This window comes from Vicugna pacos, chromosome 14, assembly GCF_048564905.1.
Source record: "Vicugna pacos chromosome 14, VicPac4, whole genome shotgun sequence".
Classification (NCBI taxonomy): Eukaryota; Metazoa; Chordata; class Mammalia; order Artiodactyla; family Camelidae; genus Vicugna; species Vicugna pacos.
In genome coordinates this window covers 15048869-15071278 of record NC_133000.1, presented here as the reverse complement: position 1 = coordinate 15071278, position 22410 = coordinate 15048869, and the positions used below count along the sequence as shown (strand labels likewise).

Here is a 22410-nt window from a genome sequence, read left to right as displayed (position 1 = left end):
TGCAGGAGAGATTCGGGCCAATGGCATTTTCAGTCCCCAGTAGGCTTTTTAAAGCCCTCGTGGTTTACTCTTACTCTGTTTCTTAAAAATCCAGAATAGCAGCAAAAGCATGGGGGAGAGGAGCAAGAGACCCCTTCGGCTTGGTACTAGGTGCTTTCACCTGCGCTGTGTTATCTAACATCACGACAACCCTAGGAGGTCAGTGTTTTCCTGTTTTACAAATGTGAAAACAGGTTCACATTAAATAACTCGTACAAGGACTCTCGGAGACTGGGCTGAGGCCCAGTAACTGGGTGAAACCAAAGCCTTTGCTTTTCGATCCTGCACTCTGAGGTCTTAATGGACAACTACAGTCGGCCGTCCGTTCTCGTGGGTTTGGCACCCGCGGATAGGGAGGGCCAACTGGGATTTGAGCGTCTGAGGAGTTGAGTATACACCGGGGCTTCTGGAACCAACGCCCAAAGGACCACTTTATAGCTCTCCTCAAATGAAGTGCCACTTCATCTAGATCACCATGTTAACCTGTTCTCTCTAGTTTTGCTAGCATCTTTTTGTTTGCTTGATTTTAACCTTCTCCCCCTCTCCCTTACATAGGGCTCCGTTTCTTAGAGACTTAGCACTGGAGAAAGGAATCAGAGTTAAAAGTGATTGTAACCCACACTGATCAAGTCTGTGCCTTCAATTTTGGGTAGCCAGATAAAATATTGGACACCATGATAAATTTCAGATAAAAAATGAATTATTTAAAAATATATACTTATACTATGTATCACTAGGGTGCATATACTAAAAAAATATTCAATTGTTCATTGTTTTGAAAGGTGTTACATACATACAACGGAATATTATTCAGCCATATAAAGGAAGGAAATCCTGATATGCGACAACATGGATGAACCTTGAGGACATTATGCTGAGTGAATTAAGTCAGTCACAAAAGTAAAAGACCGCATGGTTCCCTTTAAATGAGGTAACTATTTTCCTAGAGACAGAAAATAGAATGGTGATTGCCAGGAGCTGGCAGTTGGGAGAAAAGGCAAGTTGTTCAACTGCTATTGAGTTTCAATTTTGCAAGTTGAAGTTCTGGAGCATGGTTGCACAACAGTATGAATATATTTAACTCTATTGAACTATACACTTGCAAATGTTTAAGATGGTAAATATTATGTGTATTTTACACAGTTGAAACAATGATTTCTGGCACTGAACACAAGTTCAAAAACTTTCTCCCCTAGTTACTCCCTATGTCACTTTTTGTATAGTAGTTAACACCAGATGAAATTACTTATTTAGACATGTATTGCTAATCTCTTGCCACTAGAATATGAGCTCCACAAGGCCATGGGTTGTGTCTGGCTTGGTTACTGCCGTATCCCTGGCACCTGTTAGAGTTTGGCATATACTGGTTGCTCAATTAAATAACTGTTGGCTGAAGAAGTAAGTGTGTCCAATCCTGCCACCTATGCTTTGGATTCTCTCCTGTAAGTTAGAAAATAGATGATCACTCTTTGTTCTTCTCTTGTGTATTCAATGTCTTCCTCAACTAGATTTCCCCATCGATTGCCCCGTACCACTCTTTAGTGACTCTCCTGCCCTGTTCCCCTTCTAGGCAAAATAGAAACCTAAGAAACTGAGATTTCCTGTCTTCATATTCTGCTCGTCAGTCCTTCCCACTGATCCTGTTTCCACCCTCAGTACCGCGGTGGTACAGCTCTCACCAAGGTGACCAGTGACCTCTGCATCACTAACCAAAGGACATTTCCCGTCCTTACCTTGCTTGACCTGTCAGCAGCATCACTGGGCACTGAAATCTCTTTTCCCTTGGTTTTCTGAGAAAACGCACAGGGTTTTCTTCCCACCACCCTGGCCATATCTTGTTTTCTTTACAAGCTCACCCTTCTCTAGGTGCCCTCTGAATGCTGGAACTCCACAACACTCAGTCCTAATCCCTGTTCTTACTCCAAATGCTGGACCCAGGCAGTCTCACCCTCATTCCCTGCTTTAATAACCAACAAAATAGGCAGAGGATTCAAATTTGTAGCCCGGCCCGCTCCTTTGAGCTCCAAACCAGTATTTTCAACTGCCCTACTTGATGGTCATTTGGATGTCTTCACTCAACACAACCCAAACTGAACCCATCACCTTTTACTCACTATGTCTGAGTCTCCACCAATGTTTGCTATCTTATGTTACCTCCATTCAGCAGTTACAGCAAACCAGAAACACAGAAATCATCCCCAAACTCCAGATCTAAGGCATCACCAGCTCTTGTCTATTTTAGCTGCTGAGTATCTCTTGGTCACATGACTTCATGGACCAAGCTGTTCACCATCTCTTACCTTAATGCATCACACTATTTTTGCCTGTACACATCACTAAACCCAAAGTACATTTCCTGTCCTCAACTTACCAGCCAGTGATTGCTATTAAACACGATTCTCCTATCTGTTTTGCTTAATGATGATTTACCATTGCTCTTAGAATACCAAAATTTCCTTATATGCCTTGCAGGCGTGGGGTCTGACACCTGCCTCTCTTTAGCCCCTCCCCTGTCCCTGGTAGTCCTCCTCCCAACTGTCATCTGGGCTGCAGCTCTACTTTCTCTCACTCCCTTGAACTCCCCTGCTGCTTCCAACTTTGTATGTACTGTTTCCTCTGCCAGTAAAGCTTTTCCAGTGAATCTGCCCAATCAACTCCTGCTTTTTCTTCACTACTATCGGCTATGTACTTTTGGGAAAACTTAACCTCTCTCTGCCTGATAAAAACTTCACCACAGAGTTGTTGGGGGCTAGTTGGTACTTCTCAAGTGCTCATACCAGTAGCTGGTACTTAGTCAGAACTCATCTTCCTAACTAGGCCAATTCTGTTGCATATCATTGTATAGATATCTTTTTTTTCTAGCATTTGTTGTAACTTTTACTTTTATTCCTGTGTGTGTGTGTGTGTGTGTGTGTGTGTGTGTGTGTGTATCGTGTGCCCCAGCTGGCATGGGAAGAGTGCTCAAGAACTATTTGAATGTTTCTAAAGGCTTGGTCAAAATTCTTACTCATAAAAGACTGAAGACATGGAAAGGATATATACACAGAATCTGTTCTTATGAAGAAAACTGGCTGAAATCAATAATATGAAATTCACAAATTCTTCTATTTAGGTTTGAAAAGTGTAAATGCCTAAACACTAGGTCAAAGAGACCTGAAGACAAAGGAACTGAAGCTGTTAGTTAATCACAAATCTAATTATGATGAAGCTGGTAAAACATTAACAGAATTAAATATCCAGATTAAGGAATGCTGCCATTCCATGGTACCTAGAAACTAGCCACACCGCACTCCATTAGTGAGGTCCTTGGAATGCATGACGCTGACAGGAACCAGGTCCAGGAAAGACTTTACAAGCAGGATGGCTAAAAGGCATAGGGTGTTCAGGCTAAGGAAGCTGATAAAAGCAGATGTCTCTTCTGCCATCTGGGACTAAAAGTCTACCTGGAATCGAGAACAGTTAATTTATAATGATGGTCATTTAAGAGTGGTGACTTCTATTCCGTATTAAGAAAAGACTGGGTAACAATCAAGCTTCTCAACAAGTGGAAAGGCTCACGTGGAGTAAGTGCCACATCACTCACTTCTCAGACTCTTCTGACTCCACGTTCCTCCTGCAGGAATGTGTCCATAAAATAGCCTGCCTCAAAAACCGACTTTATCTTTAAAATGTTATGCAAAATGTGTTCTTTACTCCCTACACGTAGGCTTCTATCATCATAAAACTGTTTTACTTACCATCAAGTAAAACCACTGTCCTTGAGATGTGCCTGGTTTCTCTTCCAGCTTCATGCATTCCTTGGCACAAGGCCCCCATTTATCTTTGGGGACCACAGCTTGAAAAAAGAGAATTACTCAAGGTAGATAGTAGGTCTTTAGGGTTGGCAAGAGGGATACTGTAGAAGAAATTCCCCGCAAGGAACACATCCTTTACAGCACAGCTCAGCCATACATAGATCCCCTGCTTTTAATCATTTTTAATAAACTTGTAAGTTTCCTGATGAGGCCTGTCTCTCAGAATGCTTCAAATGTTTTTCCAACTATGCTGTGATTTTTGTGGTCCACCCCCAGCTTTCCCAGAGAATGTCAAGATCTTCAACTAAAAATGTTTGGAAAACACTGCTACAGGGCAGTGTTGAGAAGACAAAGGGCAATCAACGCATTTAGTTGTTTCATACAACTTTTAGCCACATGATACATTTAAGAGAATAGTTACTCCATATCCCTGCTTCTCAGTCCTTTGCAGTAGATGCACTCAGTACCACCAGGAGTTCCCACGGGTGATTGGGGAAATGTAGTTAGTTCTAGCTCCAATTTCTCTTAAAAGTGAGAAGGGGGAAAAGGCACATTTTGGTCTCCTCTTTTTATCTTATGCATCTGAAAAAAAAATGCCTGAGACCATTCATAGAACAAAAAGGCATGATTTAGGCTGTCTCATTTGAGCGGAGAAGTTTCCTACAGGAACTGATTTAGTTCAATGGTTCACACTTGGGGCAGTTTTGGTCCCCAGGAAATAGATGGCAGTGTCTTGAGACATTTTTGGTGGTCCTGACTGAGTAGAGAGGTGCTACCCACAGTGGGCAGAGCCTATGGATGCTACTGAACACCTTACAACACGCAGGACAGCCTCCCACAACAAAGAATTACCCAGCCTAAAATGTCAATACTGAAGGGTTTGAGAAACCCTGACTTAGGTTAAAGTTAGTTGAGGAATTTCATGGGCAAATAAAGAGGCCAAGGATGTGAACAGGCTGCATCCCACAACCCTTTTACTAAACACTTTCTCTTGATCAGAGTACTGAGCCCATCTACATACAGTTGACCCTTGAACAACGTAGGGGTGGGGCACTGACCCCTCTGCACATTCAAAACTCTGCCTATAATTCACAGTCAGCCCTCCACATACGCAGTCTCTGCACACAGCAGTTCCTCCGGGTCAGCTGTTGCGCATCCACAGGTTCAGCCAACCTCGGTTCATGTAGTACTGTGTTGTTTGCTATTGAAAAAAATTCCCTGTATAAGTGGACCCACGTAGTTCAAACCCATGTTGTTTATGGGTCAACTGAATACAGGTACACATAATGTTTCTGAGAATCATTCTACCCACAGTTTTTCAGTTATTTAACAAAGTACAACATTTATATGAAAAATATTCTCTTAAACTTTCGACAGATGACTGGTGGGTTGTAGAGAGCTATATGCCTTAAGACTTATGGTGTAATATACAGAAATTATATTTTCTGTCTCCAAGTAGATTTAATTAAAATCTTCGGTTCAACTAGGGTTAAGAAAATTCATAACTATCACTGTAAGACCACTGACATTTACAAATTTTTACTTGCAATAATTAAGTAATTAATCTCCTGAAAAGGACAACTGGTCTGAAGGAAAATTATGGCAAGATTATATAGCAGTACTACAATTTATTTACTTACACACCGAGTTCTTTCAAAAATAATTTGAAGTGGCAATACACAAATGTAAAAATATTTGTATACTAAAAAGTTCAGCTGCTCCTTTGTTCTTCTAATTAATTCAAGATTTCATTTAGATCCAGAACTTCTAACAGGTTAAAATTGTTAGGTTTATTTCAATTACTATCTTCCATAGTTCTTGTTTTCAAGGATTAGACAGGAATTAAGTTTGAATTTTTGCTTCATGAAAGTCATAATTACCCTACCTTCTCAAATGGCCTTTCTCTGAGTTATGGTATTTAAACCTGAGATACGTAGAGAGAACACCATGTGATGATGAAGGCAGAGGTTGGAGTGATGTAGCTACAAGCTGAGGAATGCCAAGGTATGCTGATAATGACCAGGAGAAGGAAGAGACAAGGATCCTCCCCTAGAGAGAACATGTCCCAGCCATCACCTTGACTTCAGACTTTTAGCCTCCAGAACTGTTTAACAAGAAGTTTCTATTGTTTTAAGCCATCTGGTTTGTGGTACTTTGTTACGGCAGTTTAGGAAATTAGCACAGATTTTGGTACTTATTTGTGACAAGATACTCTTAAATCTAGCATTGTTATTGGTCATCCTGGTTTGTTACGGTGGAAAGGAGATATTAAAATACAATGCAAGAATAATTTATGATTCACCTCCATTGTGGCTAATGTTTGGAAAATAATTCCAAATTTAACCACATAGAAAACAAAATGAGCAAATTAAGATACTTTCAGAAATAAGTTCTTCAATGTTTTATCGTATTTGATAGCAGCTTTTTATTGGTTACAAAACCTAAGCCCATATACAAAATTAGGAACACATTTAGATGCCTCTTTTGAAAGAACGTTTTAGTCTTTTTAAACTGAGTTTAAAAAAAATAAAAACAATGCAATTTTTCAACACTGTTTTGAAAACTTAAAAGTGCAGCAATATACTTAGTTTCCTTTATCTACGAAATGGTGCAATTCCAATTCCAAACTGATAAGGTCACAACAAATTGAATCAAGCAAATGCATACATATGTCTGCACTACTTGATGCTAATGTTCACTTATGTTAGTTTGCACTTAAAACACAAGAGGAAATAGGAATCGGCACAGAAGAGGCCCAATTTTATCTCAATGTGTGCAAAATTTAAAAGGTAACTGTCAGTAAGTATGGAGAGTCCAGAAGAAACTAAACTGGAAGGGGTACGATTCACAATATCAAGAAGATTTGGACTTTAAGGGTTTCACTGAAGTTTGTGACCTTAATTAGCTTTGACTTTGTTATTCCTACTTTTAGTGAACACCACACAGTCTTGAAAATTTAGACTACAGTATCTGAACAGGATGCAGTTATCCATATGAAGCTTTAACTCAAAATTTGGATAAAGAAAAAAAGGCACAATGAACTTCAACTCAATTTTATGTGCACAAGAGTTGAAAAATCTGAGCCACCTTAAAGAGAAATTGATTCTAAAATTTATAAAACCTATAAATAATCAGAGGCCAAACCACTATATTAAAACAGATTCTCTAGCAAGTAAAAATCTTGCAGTTTAAACATACGCTTGTATCCACTTTAGATACAAGACAAAACTCACTCTTTAAAGTGGCTCCACCTTGGCAGATACATATATTTGTAATGAATGCACACCTGCTATGTGTTGTTTATCAGTGAAAACACCCCTGCTGATCCACAAAGCTCTGATGGCATCTGTCTCATCTTCATCACAGTAAATACAACCCCCCTCCCACCGCATAACTAAATTAGTTTAGATTTTCTATCCCTTCACATCAATGCATTGGGAAATTATACCCAGTAAACAACAGCAACAAAACCATTTCCGTGACAGCACAAATTATTCAGTTTAAAAATTTTCAAATCCATATTCTTTCATTAATAACTAACTGGGTCAGACAATTTTCCAAAAGCAATGACTTTACATAGTGATACCAGATTTTGCAGAATTACTTAAAGATCACTGCAAATCAGGTTTATGTTAAATAACTGCAGATTATTCCTCTACGCAGATCCTTGTCTGAATCTTTTAATATATGAATATACTTTTCGAGTAGGATCTGGATGAACTTTCCAATACTCAAAGAAGGAAGTTTTATGACGCTTCTAAATAGTTGCTGGTTTGTTGCCAACCACATTATCAAAAGCACTGGTTACTAAGTAAAAAATATTTTAAGACTAAATTACAGTAAACATGAAAGCTCCACAGTTTAAACCCAATATAAATCAACCATATCCAATTATCAATTTAAAACGAAAAATATTAACTCCTGAAAGCTGAAAGCAAGATTTTCTTTTTTAATATCACCAATGGGTACTTCAGACCTTTGTATTTTTTGTTTTTATTTGTTTATTTCTTTATAGTCAGGGACTCTTGCTTTCAACTTAAACAGAAGTTCAAGTCCGTAACAGGTTGCAGCTCAGGTAAAATACCATGCACAGCATTTGATTACTTCAAAACAGCAGGAACACACAGGCTGAAGTGAGTGGTCAAATAGGGCTTGCTGTTCTCAAAATTAGGTATAATGGCGAAAGCATTACCATCCATAACTAAAGTTCTTCCTCCAACCCTGGCTTCTGAGGCAGATAATAAACACATCAATTACTGGTAGATGAAGTACAGTTTTTGTTTTTTAACTTATCTGTTTAATCAATAACCAAGTTTCTTTTTTTAAGTTACTTTTGTGTGTGTGTCAGTTCCACCAATGAAAATCATTTGGCTTGTACTTTAAAATCTATTCTTCCACATAGAGTATGAAAATGTTTGTGGAGGACAATGATGGAGGCTCAGATCAGACTGCACCTCTTTAAAGTCTTCCAACGTGTGTATGCGTCATACCAAAGTGTCTTGATCCACAGCGCACCATTTTCCAAAGGAGTATCAAGTGGGCAGCTGACAATGCCACCACCATGGAATATTCTAAACTGGAGACTGCAGCTGTCAGCGGGTGGCACCAGGGAACAGGGAAAATTGGGGTAGTTGAGACTGTTAAGGAGAATTCTAAAACAGTTTAGGAAATCATGCATATGCATTTACAGTCCATGTGATAGTGGCTTTTGGCAACTGCAAAGTGACTGAGACATGGCTTGCTTTAGAAGCATCGAAACAAAGAGGCATGTATGTTTTGGAGCCTTTTGTAGCTGTTGTTCTTGTCATTTGGTAGCCATCTGGTGGTGCTTCATGTTGAATGTGGGAAAGATGCTGCACTCAATGGAACTTAAAAATTAAATTCTTTTGTTTGAAGGTTGGCTGTTGGATCAAAATTGTAAGTACCTCCTTGTGTTGCTTCAGGAATGAGGCTAGGATCTTCATCAATCTGTAAGAAGTAAGAAAAAAATCCTTATTATGTTAAGATACTATACATTACAGTGTAAGCAGAATTGATTTACTTCTTAGGAGAGAATTCTGTATGAATGCTCTTATCACCTAAAAACATTTAAGTAAGTCAATAAGAATGATATTAAGAAATTTAACAATTTAAAACTGAACAAACATATAAAAATTACCCCATTCTTAAGTTCCTGTATCTGTAGATTTATTTCACCTATTTGAACAGATACCATTTCTACAATTACTATTTCTTCCCATTTAACAAATTATAGAAGCAACAAGGTGACAGAAATACAATATAAACTTAAGTCACATTAATGATAAAAGGAAGATTCTTAGTGAACTTACTTTATGTATAGATTTTAATGTAAATGCAGACATACCATACTTTAACATATACTTACATCATCACCAGAGAAATACTGATCTATGATTTCAAATGCTAATTTATATATGTCTTCATTTTCGTGTTGCTGTAAAACTTCAATTTTCTCCAAACCTGATAAAAATAAAATAATCAAAATACTTATGCACATACTAATCAAAACTATGTTCATTTTAATCATGGAAAATACTAAGGAACTCAGAACACTCTCCCACCACCCTCCAAAGATGATAGTTTATCTAAAAAATAGATAAAAATGTGAGCTGCTCTGGTTGGAGAGCAGCTCCCACTGATTTCTTTCTCTTTAGAAGCCCTTGAGGTACACCCTGGTCCTTGAGGCAGGCAGTTTAAAAAATACCTAAAAACTCCATTTGACAGATGAGGAAGCTGTGGCACAGAGATGTAAGGGGATTTATTTCAGGTTATGCGACAAGTAAGTGACAGAACTAGAACCCAAATTTCCCCAGGCTGCTTTAATGATAACCAGACTATTGCATATAGTAATTTTTATCTTTCTCTTTGTTTTCCAAATGTTATTATTTTTACATAGCTACTAAAATAAAATTTCAGAAACTTAATGATTGATATAAATAGAAGACAAAACTTTAAATTTTGAAGTAATTTCTTTTTAAAAAATGAATAGGGTGTTTATCTCCTATAGCCACCGTGAACTTGGGAAATATTTTTTCAGAACAGTAACTGTAGGATGCCTTTCTTTCTTTGCATTTTATTTATCTTGTTTGTGGGGGGTTTTGCTTTTGTTTTGGGGGGAAGGTAATTAGGTTTATTTATTTAGTCATTTTAATGGAGGTACTGGCGACTGAACCCAGGACCTCATGCATGCTAAGCATGTACTCTTAACCACTGAGCAATATCCTCCCCCTCCCAGAATGCCTTTATTTATATTCCCAATATATTTACTTTATGTATCAGATGCACAGGTCTATTAAATCCTTAACAATAAGCATTCTTCCTTGTAATGTCTTTTTTGCTAGGTTCTTTTGAAATACTTTACTTTTTTATACAGTAATATACAAATGAGAAAAATGGGATAATGGATGTAAAGTGCTTTATAAATAATAAAATCTAAGTAAATATGTATCCTAGTTATTAAGTATTTCTCTCATAGACAGAAGCAACTATATTGATAAAAAGTTGAAGAGTACCAATTCTTCAAAGTAGCTCAAACTTTCTGGGTCAAGTTGTCCTGTACAGACTACAATGCTAATTTCAAATTATCTTCAAAAGTAAAATATCTTAAAAACAAAATGAACAGAGAATTAATAGTAGGACGAAGTCCAGGATTTTAATCATGCTTCTATTACTTCTCTGACCATGGACAAGACCCCTTAACATTTCTATTTTCCTCTTGTTATTAAGAAAATATTTCCAGGCTGAATATTCTATGATGTTATCACATTTGTTTTCTCTTAAAAAAATAAACTGGGTAGTATAATCGTACAAATTAATCATCAAAACATAAAAAATAAAACATGGCATTAGGATAAGTTAATTTAAGGTTTGGGCAGTTTAGTACGTACAGGCACCTCTAAAAACAGAATTATAAAATATATGCTTCATATGTCATTACCAGAGAAAATAATGATTTAGTATTTCAAATCACTGTTCTCATCAACATTTCAAAGTAACTGCTCTAGTAGTAACTTTAGCATGCAGTTCTAGCAATCATAATACTGAAACAAAATATCTAGGTGACTCTGAAATCATTAACCTTCTCTAGCAACATGGAATCAGATTTCATAAAGTGAGGGCCACAGAATCATGTGATAATAGGTATAACATGAAAAAAAATGTTTCACTGTCAAAGAGTTTGAGAAATGCTGAATTAAACAAAGCTTTTAAGTTTCTTTACGACAGTGGTTTTTCAGAGCTTTTCATTTGCTCTCATGCAATGTGACTTAAAGAGGAATGTGTGCTTCCTAAAGAGCAATGTGAATCTCTAGGACGGTTATGGAGTGACTTTCACAACCAGTTATTTTCTGGAAAATCTTCTTGGAATACTAATACAGCTAGCAACATCCTCTAATGATGTTAATAACAATGTAACCAGACAGTTTTCTTTCTAATTAGCTGTCTTTAAAGGAACTAACGTTTCAGAGTTTCAGTGCTCAACTGTTTTTCTTCCATCAACCCCCTTACCTCCACATTCTTCTATTATTTCAGCTATTGTGCTTGCTTCGTCACCAGCCATTATCAGAATGTTTTTCAGACCATCTAGAACCACTTGAACAACTTGAGAATCTTTTACTGACAGTAAATTACAGAATGGTGGTATTACATTTTGCTGTACAAGGTATTCAACCTAGAAAACAAAAGAAAAGAAATACTCTTACATAATTATCTTCCCCCCACTCCCCTCAAAAAAAAAAAAAAGTACAGGTTCTAAAAACAATCAGCGACTTCTAAACCTAACAGAGTAGTATATACTTTGCAATATGAACGATTATAATAGTTTTTTTCCAAACTCACTTGATCTTTTCTGCCACTTATCGTTAAGTTACTAATTGCCCAAGCAGCTTCTTTTTGTGTTCCAAAGTCACCCTGAAGGTTAAAAAACAAATGTTAAAATGAATTTTTTGTCCAAGAAGTCTTAGTTACAATGTATTAGCAGACATGAACTCATAATATGACTGACCTTAGCAAGTTGATGAATAATCATAGGGATTAATCCAGCATCTATTACAGCTTGAACTTGTTGCTGGTTGCCTGCTGTAATGTTAGAAAGGAACCACACTGCTTCCTAGAATTGAACAAAATAAAAGGCCCTTTTATTTGAATATCTTTAATGTGTTTATATTTTTATTTTAATGTACTTTATATATACAATAACAAAATCATCTCAGTTGCATTAAGGGAAATGCATCTAAAAGGCAATTAGGTTATACAGAACCTCCCATTTTAAGCATATAATGAAACTTCCATACCTAATATCTGGGCCCATTAACTAGCACTTATCCCTTCAATAATACAGACGCCTAGGACTGCAGGCTAGGCACTATTTTAGACAATGGTGATATGGCAGTGAACAAAACAGACAAAAGATCTTTATTCATGGAGCTTACGTTCTTGGTGCATGAGTTCCCTCTAAAAGACAGACGACAGAAATAAATAGAAGACTGAATTTCTTAATACTTTGTTAAAACTGCTTCTGAAAGGTGAATTGTTTTATTGTAAAAATATTTACTTGCAAGATATTTTTAGAAATTCAGCTTCTAACTAGTCTAGGATGGTCTATATAACAAATTTTATTGTAACCTTAAAGGATTTATGTCACAAACAAATAGGTTTATTGCAATTTTAAATTGTGTCAGTGTATGTCCTCTTCCTCAAGATTGTAAATTTATTTTGCCATCCCATTGTGGTAGGATGTTAATGGCTGGTGAATTGGTGTTTAGAGTATATGGGTATTCACTACACTATTTTTGCATATTTCTTGTAGGTTTGAAAATTTTCAAACTAAAATGTTGAGGGTAAAAGAAAAAAATGACTTGGTAACTTACACCTCCAAGGAACCATAATGTAACCAAGAAGCAAACAGCACAAATACTCAAAGTGAAAAACTTCTGAAGCCAACTACCTACTTGCCGAAGCCGAGCAGGTATCCATATGAACCCTTTTCCTTTGCCCCATGATATTTTCACAGAGCATCTCGGATCACAGGCCAGACCTTGTCTCTACCCACTCTGTCCAGCTTCCTCACTTCTCTGCTCTGCTTCCAATTACAGAATACGTTTAGCTGTAAAAATCACCTATGTTATTGGAATTTCTACAGTAAAAATAACTGGCCTAGAGTCTAAAAGGCACTGGCTTCTTTCCCTTCATTGGAACAAAAGTACCTATAAATGTGATTTCTGACAGCATACTTTTCTATAAGAATCCAATTGTCAAATTATAGTCAAGCAATTATATAAATATAGTTATGACACAGAAGAAATGATCAGTTCTGCTGGTTTGGGGATGGCAGTATTTCAGTAGATGAAACTAGATTAAATTAATGCAAATTGAAACCATGAAACACCACTTCACAGCACTAGGGTAGCTATAAAAAACAAAACAAAACAAACAAGGAAGTGGAACCCAAATACATCACTTGTGGGAATGTAAAATGGTGCAGCCACTATGGAAAAAGAGTTTGGCAGTTCCTCAAAAAGCTAATATGGAATTACCATATGACGTGAAAGTTTTACTCATAGATATATACCCAAAGGAATTGAAAGCAGAGACTCAGACACTTGTACACCAAAGTTCATAGCAGCATTATTCACAATAGCCAAAAGGGAGAAACAGTCCAACTGTCCATCAATGAATGAATGAATGAACAAAATGTGGTATATATGCACAGTGTAATATTTATTCAGCCATAAAAAGGAATGAAGTTCTGATATGTGCTCCAACATGGATGAATCTTGAAAACATTATGCAATGTGAAATAAGCCTGACATGAAGACTGAACTTAAGCACATATTTAACAGTAAGTTTACATCTCAAGCTTAAAAATCTTTTTAAAAAGCAATTTTAATGATCCTTTAATTTAGGCACTGTATTATGTCCAACCTAATTTTGTAGGGAGATTAAATTATGATCTCTCCATTTTTTTATAAAAGATAGCAGCCCTCCTCCCAAAAAACAGGTACCAGTCACCCAAAGGAAAATTTTGTATGCACTCTCACACAGTGGCTACTAATTTACTGATTGTTGCTACTGCTCAATCTACTGAAATAAAAACACTAGTTAATATAAAAATAATTTTTAATATGTGATGATCATGGAAGCACTTACAGCAAGCAGTTGTAACAAAGTAACTGCAGGGGCGATTCAAAATAATTCTCATCTTAACTGCAGTGATTTTGAAGAGAATCACAAACAAGTAGCGATAGAAACAAGGAGGCAGTTAAAAATAAGACATACAAAAAGAAAGAAATGCAGGGATGAGGCTGTTATGTGCCTTACCTTATTTATCTTCTCTTTTGGGTGTGATAAGAGATTCGGGAAGTGTGACAGGACATCGCAGTTGAGAACAACCTGGGTCTGCTCATCGGTACCCGTCACTATGTTGCCAACCGCTCTGAGTGCTGCTGTCTGGGGTGGGGATAAAATGTTTTCCATAAATGTATCTGTTTATGATGAAACTGATGCTATGTTTTTCTCTAATCCTGAGAAAATGTAAAAATGCAAGGGGTGCATGATTAACATTTACTGCATTCTTACACAAAGCATTCTGCAGAATTTAGAAGCAGTTCTGAATTTTAATCAACAGTCTTGTGAAAATTGGAACTGTGGAAAAATTGAGTGGAAAATTATTGGGAAAAAAGACTTAAAAATAAAGGGAAATTAAAGTAAAAAAATGTAAAGGTCCATTTTTAACAGCTATTTTTATCTATTACTAAATTGGTACCACAGAAAGATTTTAATAAAGGCCTGGAATGGGCACACATTTCTATCTAGAAGTCACTTTGGCAGAAGTGGGATGAACAGATTTATCAGCCACCTACCCCTAATTAGGAGAACCTAGAGAGAGAGGAGGAAATGCAGTTAGGAAACTGTTGCAATTATCTGGAGAAAAGAAAATGAATCTTGAAGTAAACCAGGGGCTCTAGATATGAGAAGAAAACAGATTTGAAAGCTATATAATAAAGACTGACAGGGTTTGTAATGGAGGGGAAATAAAAGGAGGAGTTAGGGTTCCTGGCTTGGACTCTTCTGTCCACTGAGAGGGGACGTAGGAAGGGGAGCAAGTGTGTGGGAGAAGATGAGATGTTCCATTTCTATCTGGTTGAAATGAGAATGGAGTGCTTGAAGGAGTTCTTACAGGATATGTCTAAGGATTCAAGAACAACTGGCTATATGAGTCTGAAACTCAGCAAGGAATCTGGATGAGATAAAGATCTGGAAACCCACAATATCAGCTTCAGTAAAACAGCAGAAGAAATATTGAAGATATGTGCATATAGACACAACTGCAGCCTGGTTGTACAAGTTAACTGGTTATAGCAAATACAATTTTATACAAGTAAAAAAAAAAAAGCCTAAATACTTACTTGAACTTTCACTTCTTGGTGGCTCAGAAGGGGCACAAGAAATGGCACAACCCCTGAATCAATAACCATCTGTATCTGCTCGTTACCTCCATCTGTCAGATAGGACAGTGCCCAAACCGTATCTACAAGAATCTACAGGAAGTAAAAAAGGATGAACACTTTTTATGTATTTGTTTGAATGCTTAAAATACGTAACACACTTATGGGATGGTGACATAAAAATTATGAAATTTTATGCTTTAGCTTGGTGGCTTTAGCTTGCTTGGCTGATAAATCTATTAAGTGCTAGATAAAACTTTCTCAATGGCTACGTCAGGTCACTCTTCACAAAAATGAGACACAGAAGTCTGGGACAACTTCTATCCCAACTTCCACATTTATATATTAAGTAGATAAATTTAAAACAGGCAGAAAGTAATTCTCCCTCCTACCACAAATTGCATACCCAATAATCACAAGTAAACACTTTATATATAGAATGAGATCAGCAGATCAATATTTCATGTGGCTTCAAGTCTAGAAGAGACCAGAAAGATCATCTATCTATGCTGGTGATTTCAGACATGTTTATTAGCATGTTTAATTAATTTTTCAGACTATTAAAGTAAATAGGTTAAAAAATGATTTGGCATTTTAACTTTGAAAAAAAGTTAATTATTTGCAAAGTCCTTGAAAAATGTCCCTAAATGAAGAGCATGTAGTATAAACCATGCCTTACACCCATCTAATTTTGCAAATAATAGAAAAAACCCCAAAACAAGCTCAGGTTTGTTGACTCATTCAAAGTCAAAGAGCTTGTGTGTATTTTTCCTTGGTGTCTTTACTGAGGAATGTAACCACAGGTCTGATCTCATGTGAAATCCAGAGATGTTTCCTAGTAGAGTATTCAAATTAAAGACATTCTGTTGCTCTAAAGTAACAGCAGCCACCTGAATTCAAATCCCTTCATGCATCCTTCAAAAAACCATATAGATGAATAAGAAGAGCAAATAAAACAACATATAGCCCACACCTTCCACATCACTAGGACTACGAGAATACTATACATTTCAAATTTTAAGAAGATAAAAAACTGAATTCTAGCTTTTGTATGGACCTCTTGCCCTAAGTCTATGTGAGACCAGAGCGGAGAGGAGAGGAGAAAGCTTAAAGTAACACATCCCAGTAAAGCTGCTCCACAGCTGTGGGACAGAGACTATGCAGCCCCCAAATCCTACAATATTTACTGTTCGTCCTTTACAGAAAAATCTGCTGACACCTTTACTAGAGGATGAGCTTCATTCAACTAAAAGATAAGTGAGGAAATATTTCATTGTAGATCAAAGACTAGTACAAATGTGAAGATACAAGCAGAAGAATAATTTATAAATGTTACATGTTCTGGAAAAATAGAAATATTGCAACTTCAAAATGGGAGGACAGAAGCTATGCCTGAAAGCTGCACCCAAGGACCATCCCCCACCCGCAGGAAGGCCTCCCTCCTGGAGGGTGTTTGCAGATGCTGTGTGTGTGAGCAAGGCTTGTCTACTACCCACGTGCCCACGTGCAGTAACAGGTAATAAGATTTAAACAGAAATCAGAGCTTCATAATATAATACCCCAAATGTGCAGGATACAGCCAAAAATAACTCATATTAAGAACCAGGAACATCACGACTGAAAAAGGAAAAGACAGTCAACAGATGCCAATGCTGAAATGATGCAGATATTGGAATTATCTGACAAGGATTTAAAAGTAACTGTCATAAAAATACTTCAGCAAGGTATTATGAACACATTTGAAACAAATAAAATATTGGAGGTCTCAGCAAAGAAACAGGAGACATAAAGAAGAACCAAATGGAATTTAAAACAAAAAAACTCAGTACCCCAAATTTAAAACTCACTGGAAGGACTGACTCAGTAGCAGAATGGAGAGAGGAAGAAAAATCAACAAACTCAAAGACAGATCAGTATAAATCATCCAACGGCGGGGGGTGGGGGGGAGGTGATTGCAAGAACGTATAGGGATGGTAACAAAAGATCTAACATTTGTATCATTACGGTCCCAGAAAGAGAGGTGAAGCTGAAAAAACATTTGAAGAGATGATTGCAGAAAACTTTCCAAACTAGGCAAAAGACACAAACCTAGACTCAAAAATGGGAAGATGAGGTCAGAGAAGAGAGAAAATAGAATAAGCTCATCACTTGCTGTGTGGGTAAAGATAGGAGTCAAAGAATACCATCAAACCTCTCAAACCAGATGGTAAAAAAGTAAAGGGCATTATAAAAGGTTTAAGTATAAAAATAACATTAGAACAAAAATAAACCTTCCCAAATACCAATAGAAATTTTAAAAGAAGAAAAGAAAGAACACTAAGTAGAAAATAAAACACACAGAAATCATAATAAAATAATAGGACAGAGTTGAAACCAAATGTATCGAACAATTTGAATGGGCTTAACTCACCTATAATAAGAAAAAGATTTTCAAACTGGTTCCCAAAACAAAACCCAACTCTATGCTGTATATAAGCGACACACCTAAAACAAAGTCATTCAGAAAGGCTAAATATAAAGGTACAAGCAAAAGTGTACCAAGTAAATGATAAGAAAGCAGAGACTTCTGTCCTGTTGGCAGACCAGCAGAATTCAGTCTACAAAGTACTACAAAGAACAAAGAAAGCTACTTTGTAAAATTCACAATTTACAATGAATATATAACTGTTATAAACATCTATTCACCAAGTAACTCTGCAAACACCACTACAAAGGAGAAACTAAAAAGGTGCAAGAAAAAGAAATATACTGATATAGATTTTTTTCACACACTACTGTCAGTATGAGAGGTCAAGTAGACAAAAAATGAGGACATAGATTTTATGAATATACATTGAAATTTAAACCTCGATAGTAGATAATTTAGCTTGTAACTTGTATATGGAGAACAAAAATATTATTAGGTCCAAAGAAATATCAAGCATATAAAGCAGAAATTATAAAACTATTATAAGACAATAAAATTAGATATAATGTAAAATATTTTATAAATATAAATAAAATATTAGATAATAAATAAAATACTAGATAAAAATAAAATAAATATTAAAAGGCTTTCCATATGGAAATTTAAGAGCCTTATATCAAACAACTCTTGGATGAAAAAGAAAATACAAAAAATTTTCTAGAAAGTTATAATAAAAACATCATATATCAGAATCTACAGGATTTATTCAAAGCAGTATTCAAAGACAAGTTCATAGCCTTAAAGATGTATACAATAGAATACAATAGAACTTAAAAGACTGAAAAGAAATCCCAAATAAAAAACTAGAAAAAGAACAGAGCAAACCAAAAAAAAGTAAAACAAGACAAAAACACCCCAATAAATACAAAAGTAGAAAGTAATGAGGTAAAGAACAGAAAAATCACAGATCTAATTAATAAACTGGAATCCTGGTTCGTTGAAAAACTGAAATGGAAAGAAGTCCCAGCTAACATAATTAAAGAAAGTGGTGCAGAGAACACAAATGTACAAAATAAGAAATGATGAAGAAAATGACCCTTGAAACAATAAATTAAAAACAAACAAAACAAACACATAGAGACAACTTTGCATACTTACATGCAAGCAAAGCTGAAAACCTAGGTGAAATGAGCAACTTCTTATAACAACAGTTAACAAAAAACTGACCCCACAGAGACAGCTTAAACAAGCCAATTTACATAGCAAAAACAGAAAATTATCAAGGAACTAATCCCACAAAGTATCAAGACCCAAAAGGTTTCAAGGGGCAAACTACCAAATATTCAAAGATCAGACAGACTCCATGCTATATAAATTGTTCCAGAGCTTACAAAATAAATGAAGCATAATGTTAATATTTAAACTTTCAAAATGCAATAAACATATAATATTAATACCAAATAAAGATAGCATAAAGAATAAAATTGCAAACCAGTATCACTTATATGAATAGTGATGTAAAAATTCTAAATAAATTATTAGTGATACCACACTACATCAAGAAAATAATACATGATGATCAGTGGGATTATTCAAGGAATGCAAGGACAGTTCAATTTTAGGAATATCAATGTATGTCATATTAATGGATTTAAGGAGAAAAATCACAAGATTGTCTTCATACACAATAAAAAATTCCAACACCCCTTCTTGACATCAACACTCAAAACAGAATTTTATGGATATTTCCTTAACATTAAAAAAAAAACCCAAAACCAAAAACCAAAAACTTATAACTCAATATATCAAAGCCAAAGAAAAGCCAAAAGACAAATTAGGAAAATATTTTAAATATATATCACAAATAAAGAGTTAATATCCATAATACATAAAGAGATCTTAAAAGCTAAGGGAAAAAAGACCAGAACTCTGACAGAAAAATGAGCAATAGATATGAACAGGCTATTTGCAAAAGTATAAAAATGGCTCTTCAACATATGAAATCATGTTCAACTTCACTCAAAAAGGTAAAACATATATTACAAATGAGATACATTTTCTCATAGACTAGCAAAAATTAAAAATGTGACAACACATTCTATTGGCAAGGCTATGGAGAAAGTCACTTTTGTATGTTGCTGCTGGAAATGCAAAATGGCACAGCCCCTATGGCAGGGAATTTGGCAGTATGTAACAAAAAACTACAATATGCTCCCTCTCTGACCTAGCAATCCTGTTTCCAGGAATTCACCCTGAAGTATATCTCCAATAATATGAAGATACACAAGATTACTTCCTGCTCCATTATTTGTATTTTCAGAATTCAGGAAACAGCCTAAATGCCTACCCAAAATAGTGTGTTTGAATAAATCATGTCCACAAAATGGAATACCGTGCAGAATGATACTGGGTGCTTTGGTCTGGGAGGTTTTAGGAGGCCACTAAATGAAACGTAACTGTTTTTCCATTACATAGCCTCTAATTACTAGCAGAGAATCTTTTTTTTTTTCCTAACTAATATACAGGAGCCTAGAAAAATAAAATATTTAAGGTTTCTAAGCTGAGATCAGTTAGTGGTTTTTGGTGGGATCTCCATGAGAACAACTGAAAGGCTGATGGAGGAAAGTAAGCTACAGGTAGGCCTCAGGCCCCCTGAAATTACAGACTCTTAAAGTCTTTTTACTTTTGTTTTATAATATATTGGGCCTTCACTGAAAAATGTCACTTTAAAAAAGTTTTAAAATGTTGAAATTCACAGCACAAGATTATCAGGCTATTCTAGTTCCTTCTATTTTTATCAGTTTGCTTTCCTCATCTCTGTTATCAGGCTAACAGTTACTCAATATCTGATGTTTGTAATTTTACCTTTTGCTGCCTTTTCCCATCTAAGCTGATTCTCCTATGTCACACCTTCCCCCTCTACTATTCTTTTTTCTTGGTTTCCCTTTTTCTAGATTTTATGCTAAACTATGTGGCTTTTATAGCCACTAACAGTCCGAGTATACTCTTTTCCTTCCAGCTAATAATCAGATTAATCATGTGCCAATGAAGTCTTCAGCAATCCTGAGTTACTTTATTTTTCACTATTCATGTCTGTTTTTCTCTGCTACAAAGTGTTAAAACTTTTTACTTGAGAAATATTCCAGACAATTGATGAATGGTAGAAAGCTGATCTCTAAATACACAGTAGGAGACACATACACACATGCAAAAGATAGATAGCTCAGAAGGTCAAGGTTTTGAACTAACAAACTCCTTGAAAATTGGCATCATATGAATCAAAGGAAAATCTCTAGCAACCCAAAGCCTTCCAACAAGAACATACTCAGCTCAAAGAGCTTTACTGATTTTTATCACCTCCAGTAAATATGCTAACAAATAATGTGCTGTTAGGCACCCCTACTGAAAACTGCAATTAACATGTATAACACTTCCTAGAAGATAGATGTCTGTGGAATGTCTATGGAATGTTAACTTCACACATGCTTTAGAGACAACTAGAGCTGAACCAAGTTACTATATACTTACAATTAATCTTTATATGTTTGGTGTGCTCAGATCCTACACATTGCAAAGGATAGGCCCTTGATCAGCTCCTTCAAGATAACCTCTGAGCCCTTGGATAATCCTGCCTGATAACACTGCATTCCTTAGATCTTGGACCAGACAGACAGCTTATGCTAACAATGTGATTCCGTGGTAAATATCTTTTTGTTTGACTAGGGCCTTGAGCCACACTCTATCAATTTGACTTCTGGGAGGGGACAGAGATCGAGCAGTTAAAAATAAGCATGCAAGCTGTCCAAGCTTATGTGACTGACCCCTCAACAGAAACCCTGGACACCAAAGTTCAGGAGCTTTCTGGTTGGTAATATTTATTTCGCCATACATGATTGCTGGGAGAATAAAGCACTGTCCTTACCAATCTACTCGGAGAAGACAATTGGAAACTTGCACCAGGTTTCTCCTAAACTCTGCCCTATGTGCCTTTTGGTTTTGTTGATTTTAATGTTGTGAAATAAGAAATATAGTGGTCTCTGCCCCAGTTTCTAGCATAGGGCTCTAAACCCTTACAAATTGCTAAGTGATAAGAACACTAAGATCATTTCTTGCTCCAATATTTGGTCTTTGACCCTATCCGTGACACAGGGCTCCTAAACCCTTGTAATTTCCTAAGTGATAAGAGCATTAAGATCATCTTTTGCTCTAATGAGGCAACTCTGGATGGCCTCCTGGATGAAGACTGGTTACCAGAAGCCATGATTAGACCCTTGGAATTTGCAGCCCTGCCCTTCAAACTCTGGAGAAGGAAGAGAGGCTAGAAGTGGAGTTAATAATTGGTCATGGCTACATTTGAAAACATCCATAAAATCCCAACAGTTGGGGGTTGACAAACTTCCAGGCTGGTGAACACATCCACACCAGGAGGGTGAAACACCCTAATTTCAAGAGGATAAAAGTTTCTTTGTTTTGGACCCTCCCAGCCCTTGCTCTATGTATCTCTTCATCTGGCTTTCATCTGTATCCTTTATCATTTCCTTTAAAAAGCTGGTAAATGTAACTGTTTCTCTGAGTTCTCTGAACTACTCTAGCAAATTAACTGAACTCAAGGAAAGGGTCTTGGAAACCTCTAGTCTATAGCTAGTTGGTCAGAAGAAGAGGTGACAACCTGGGCTTGTGACTGGCATTTGAAGTGGGGCAGTGG

At 36.2% G+C, this 22410-nt stretch overlaps 1 protein-coding gene across 1 annotated transcript in view; it reads right to left on the bottom strand.

Annotated features, from left to right (window-relative positions):
- Positions 1–6219: 6219 nt before the first annotated feature.
- KPNA3 (karyopherin subunit alpha 3) overlaps positions 6220–22410 on the bottom strand; it is a 79983-nt gene continuing 63792 nt past the window's right edge. The window contains exons 11-17 of the mRNA XM_072976212.1: positions 15260–15391; positions 14172–14300; positions 11857–11961; positions 11691–11762; positions 11361–11523; positions 9220–9314; positions 6220–8801 (exon numbers count right to left, since the gene is read on the bottom strand). Of these exons, the coding sequence (XP_072832313.1) occupies positions 8703–8801; positions 9220–9314; positions 11361–11523; positions 11691–11762; positions 11857–11961; positions 14172–14300; positions 15260–15391 (795 nt within the window). The 3' untranslated portion in view covers positions 6220–8702. The remainder of the gene's footprint in view (positions 8802–9219; positions 9315–11360; positions 11524–11690; positions 11763–11856; positions 11962–14171; positions 14301–15259; positions 15392–22410) is intronic.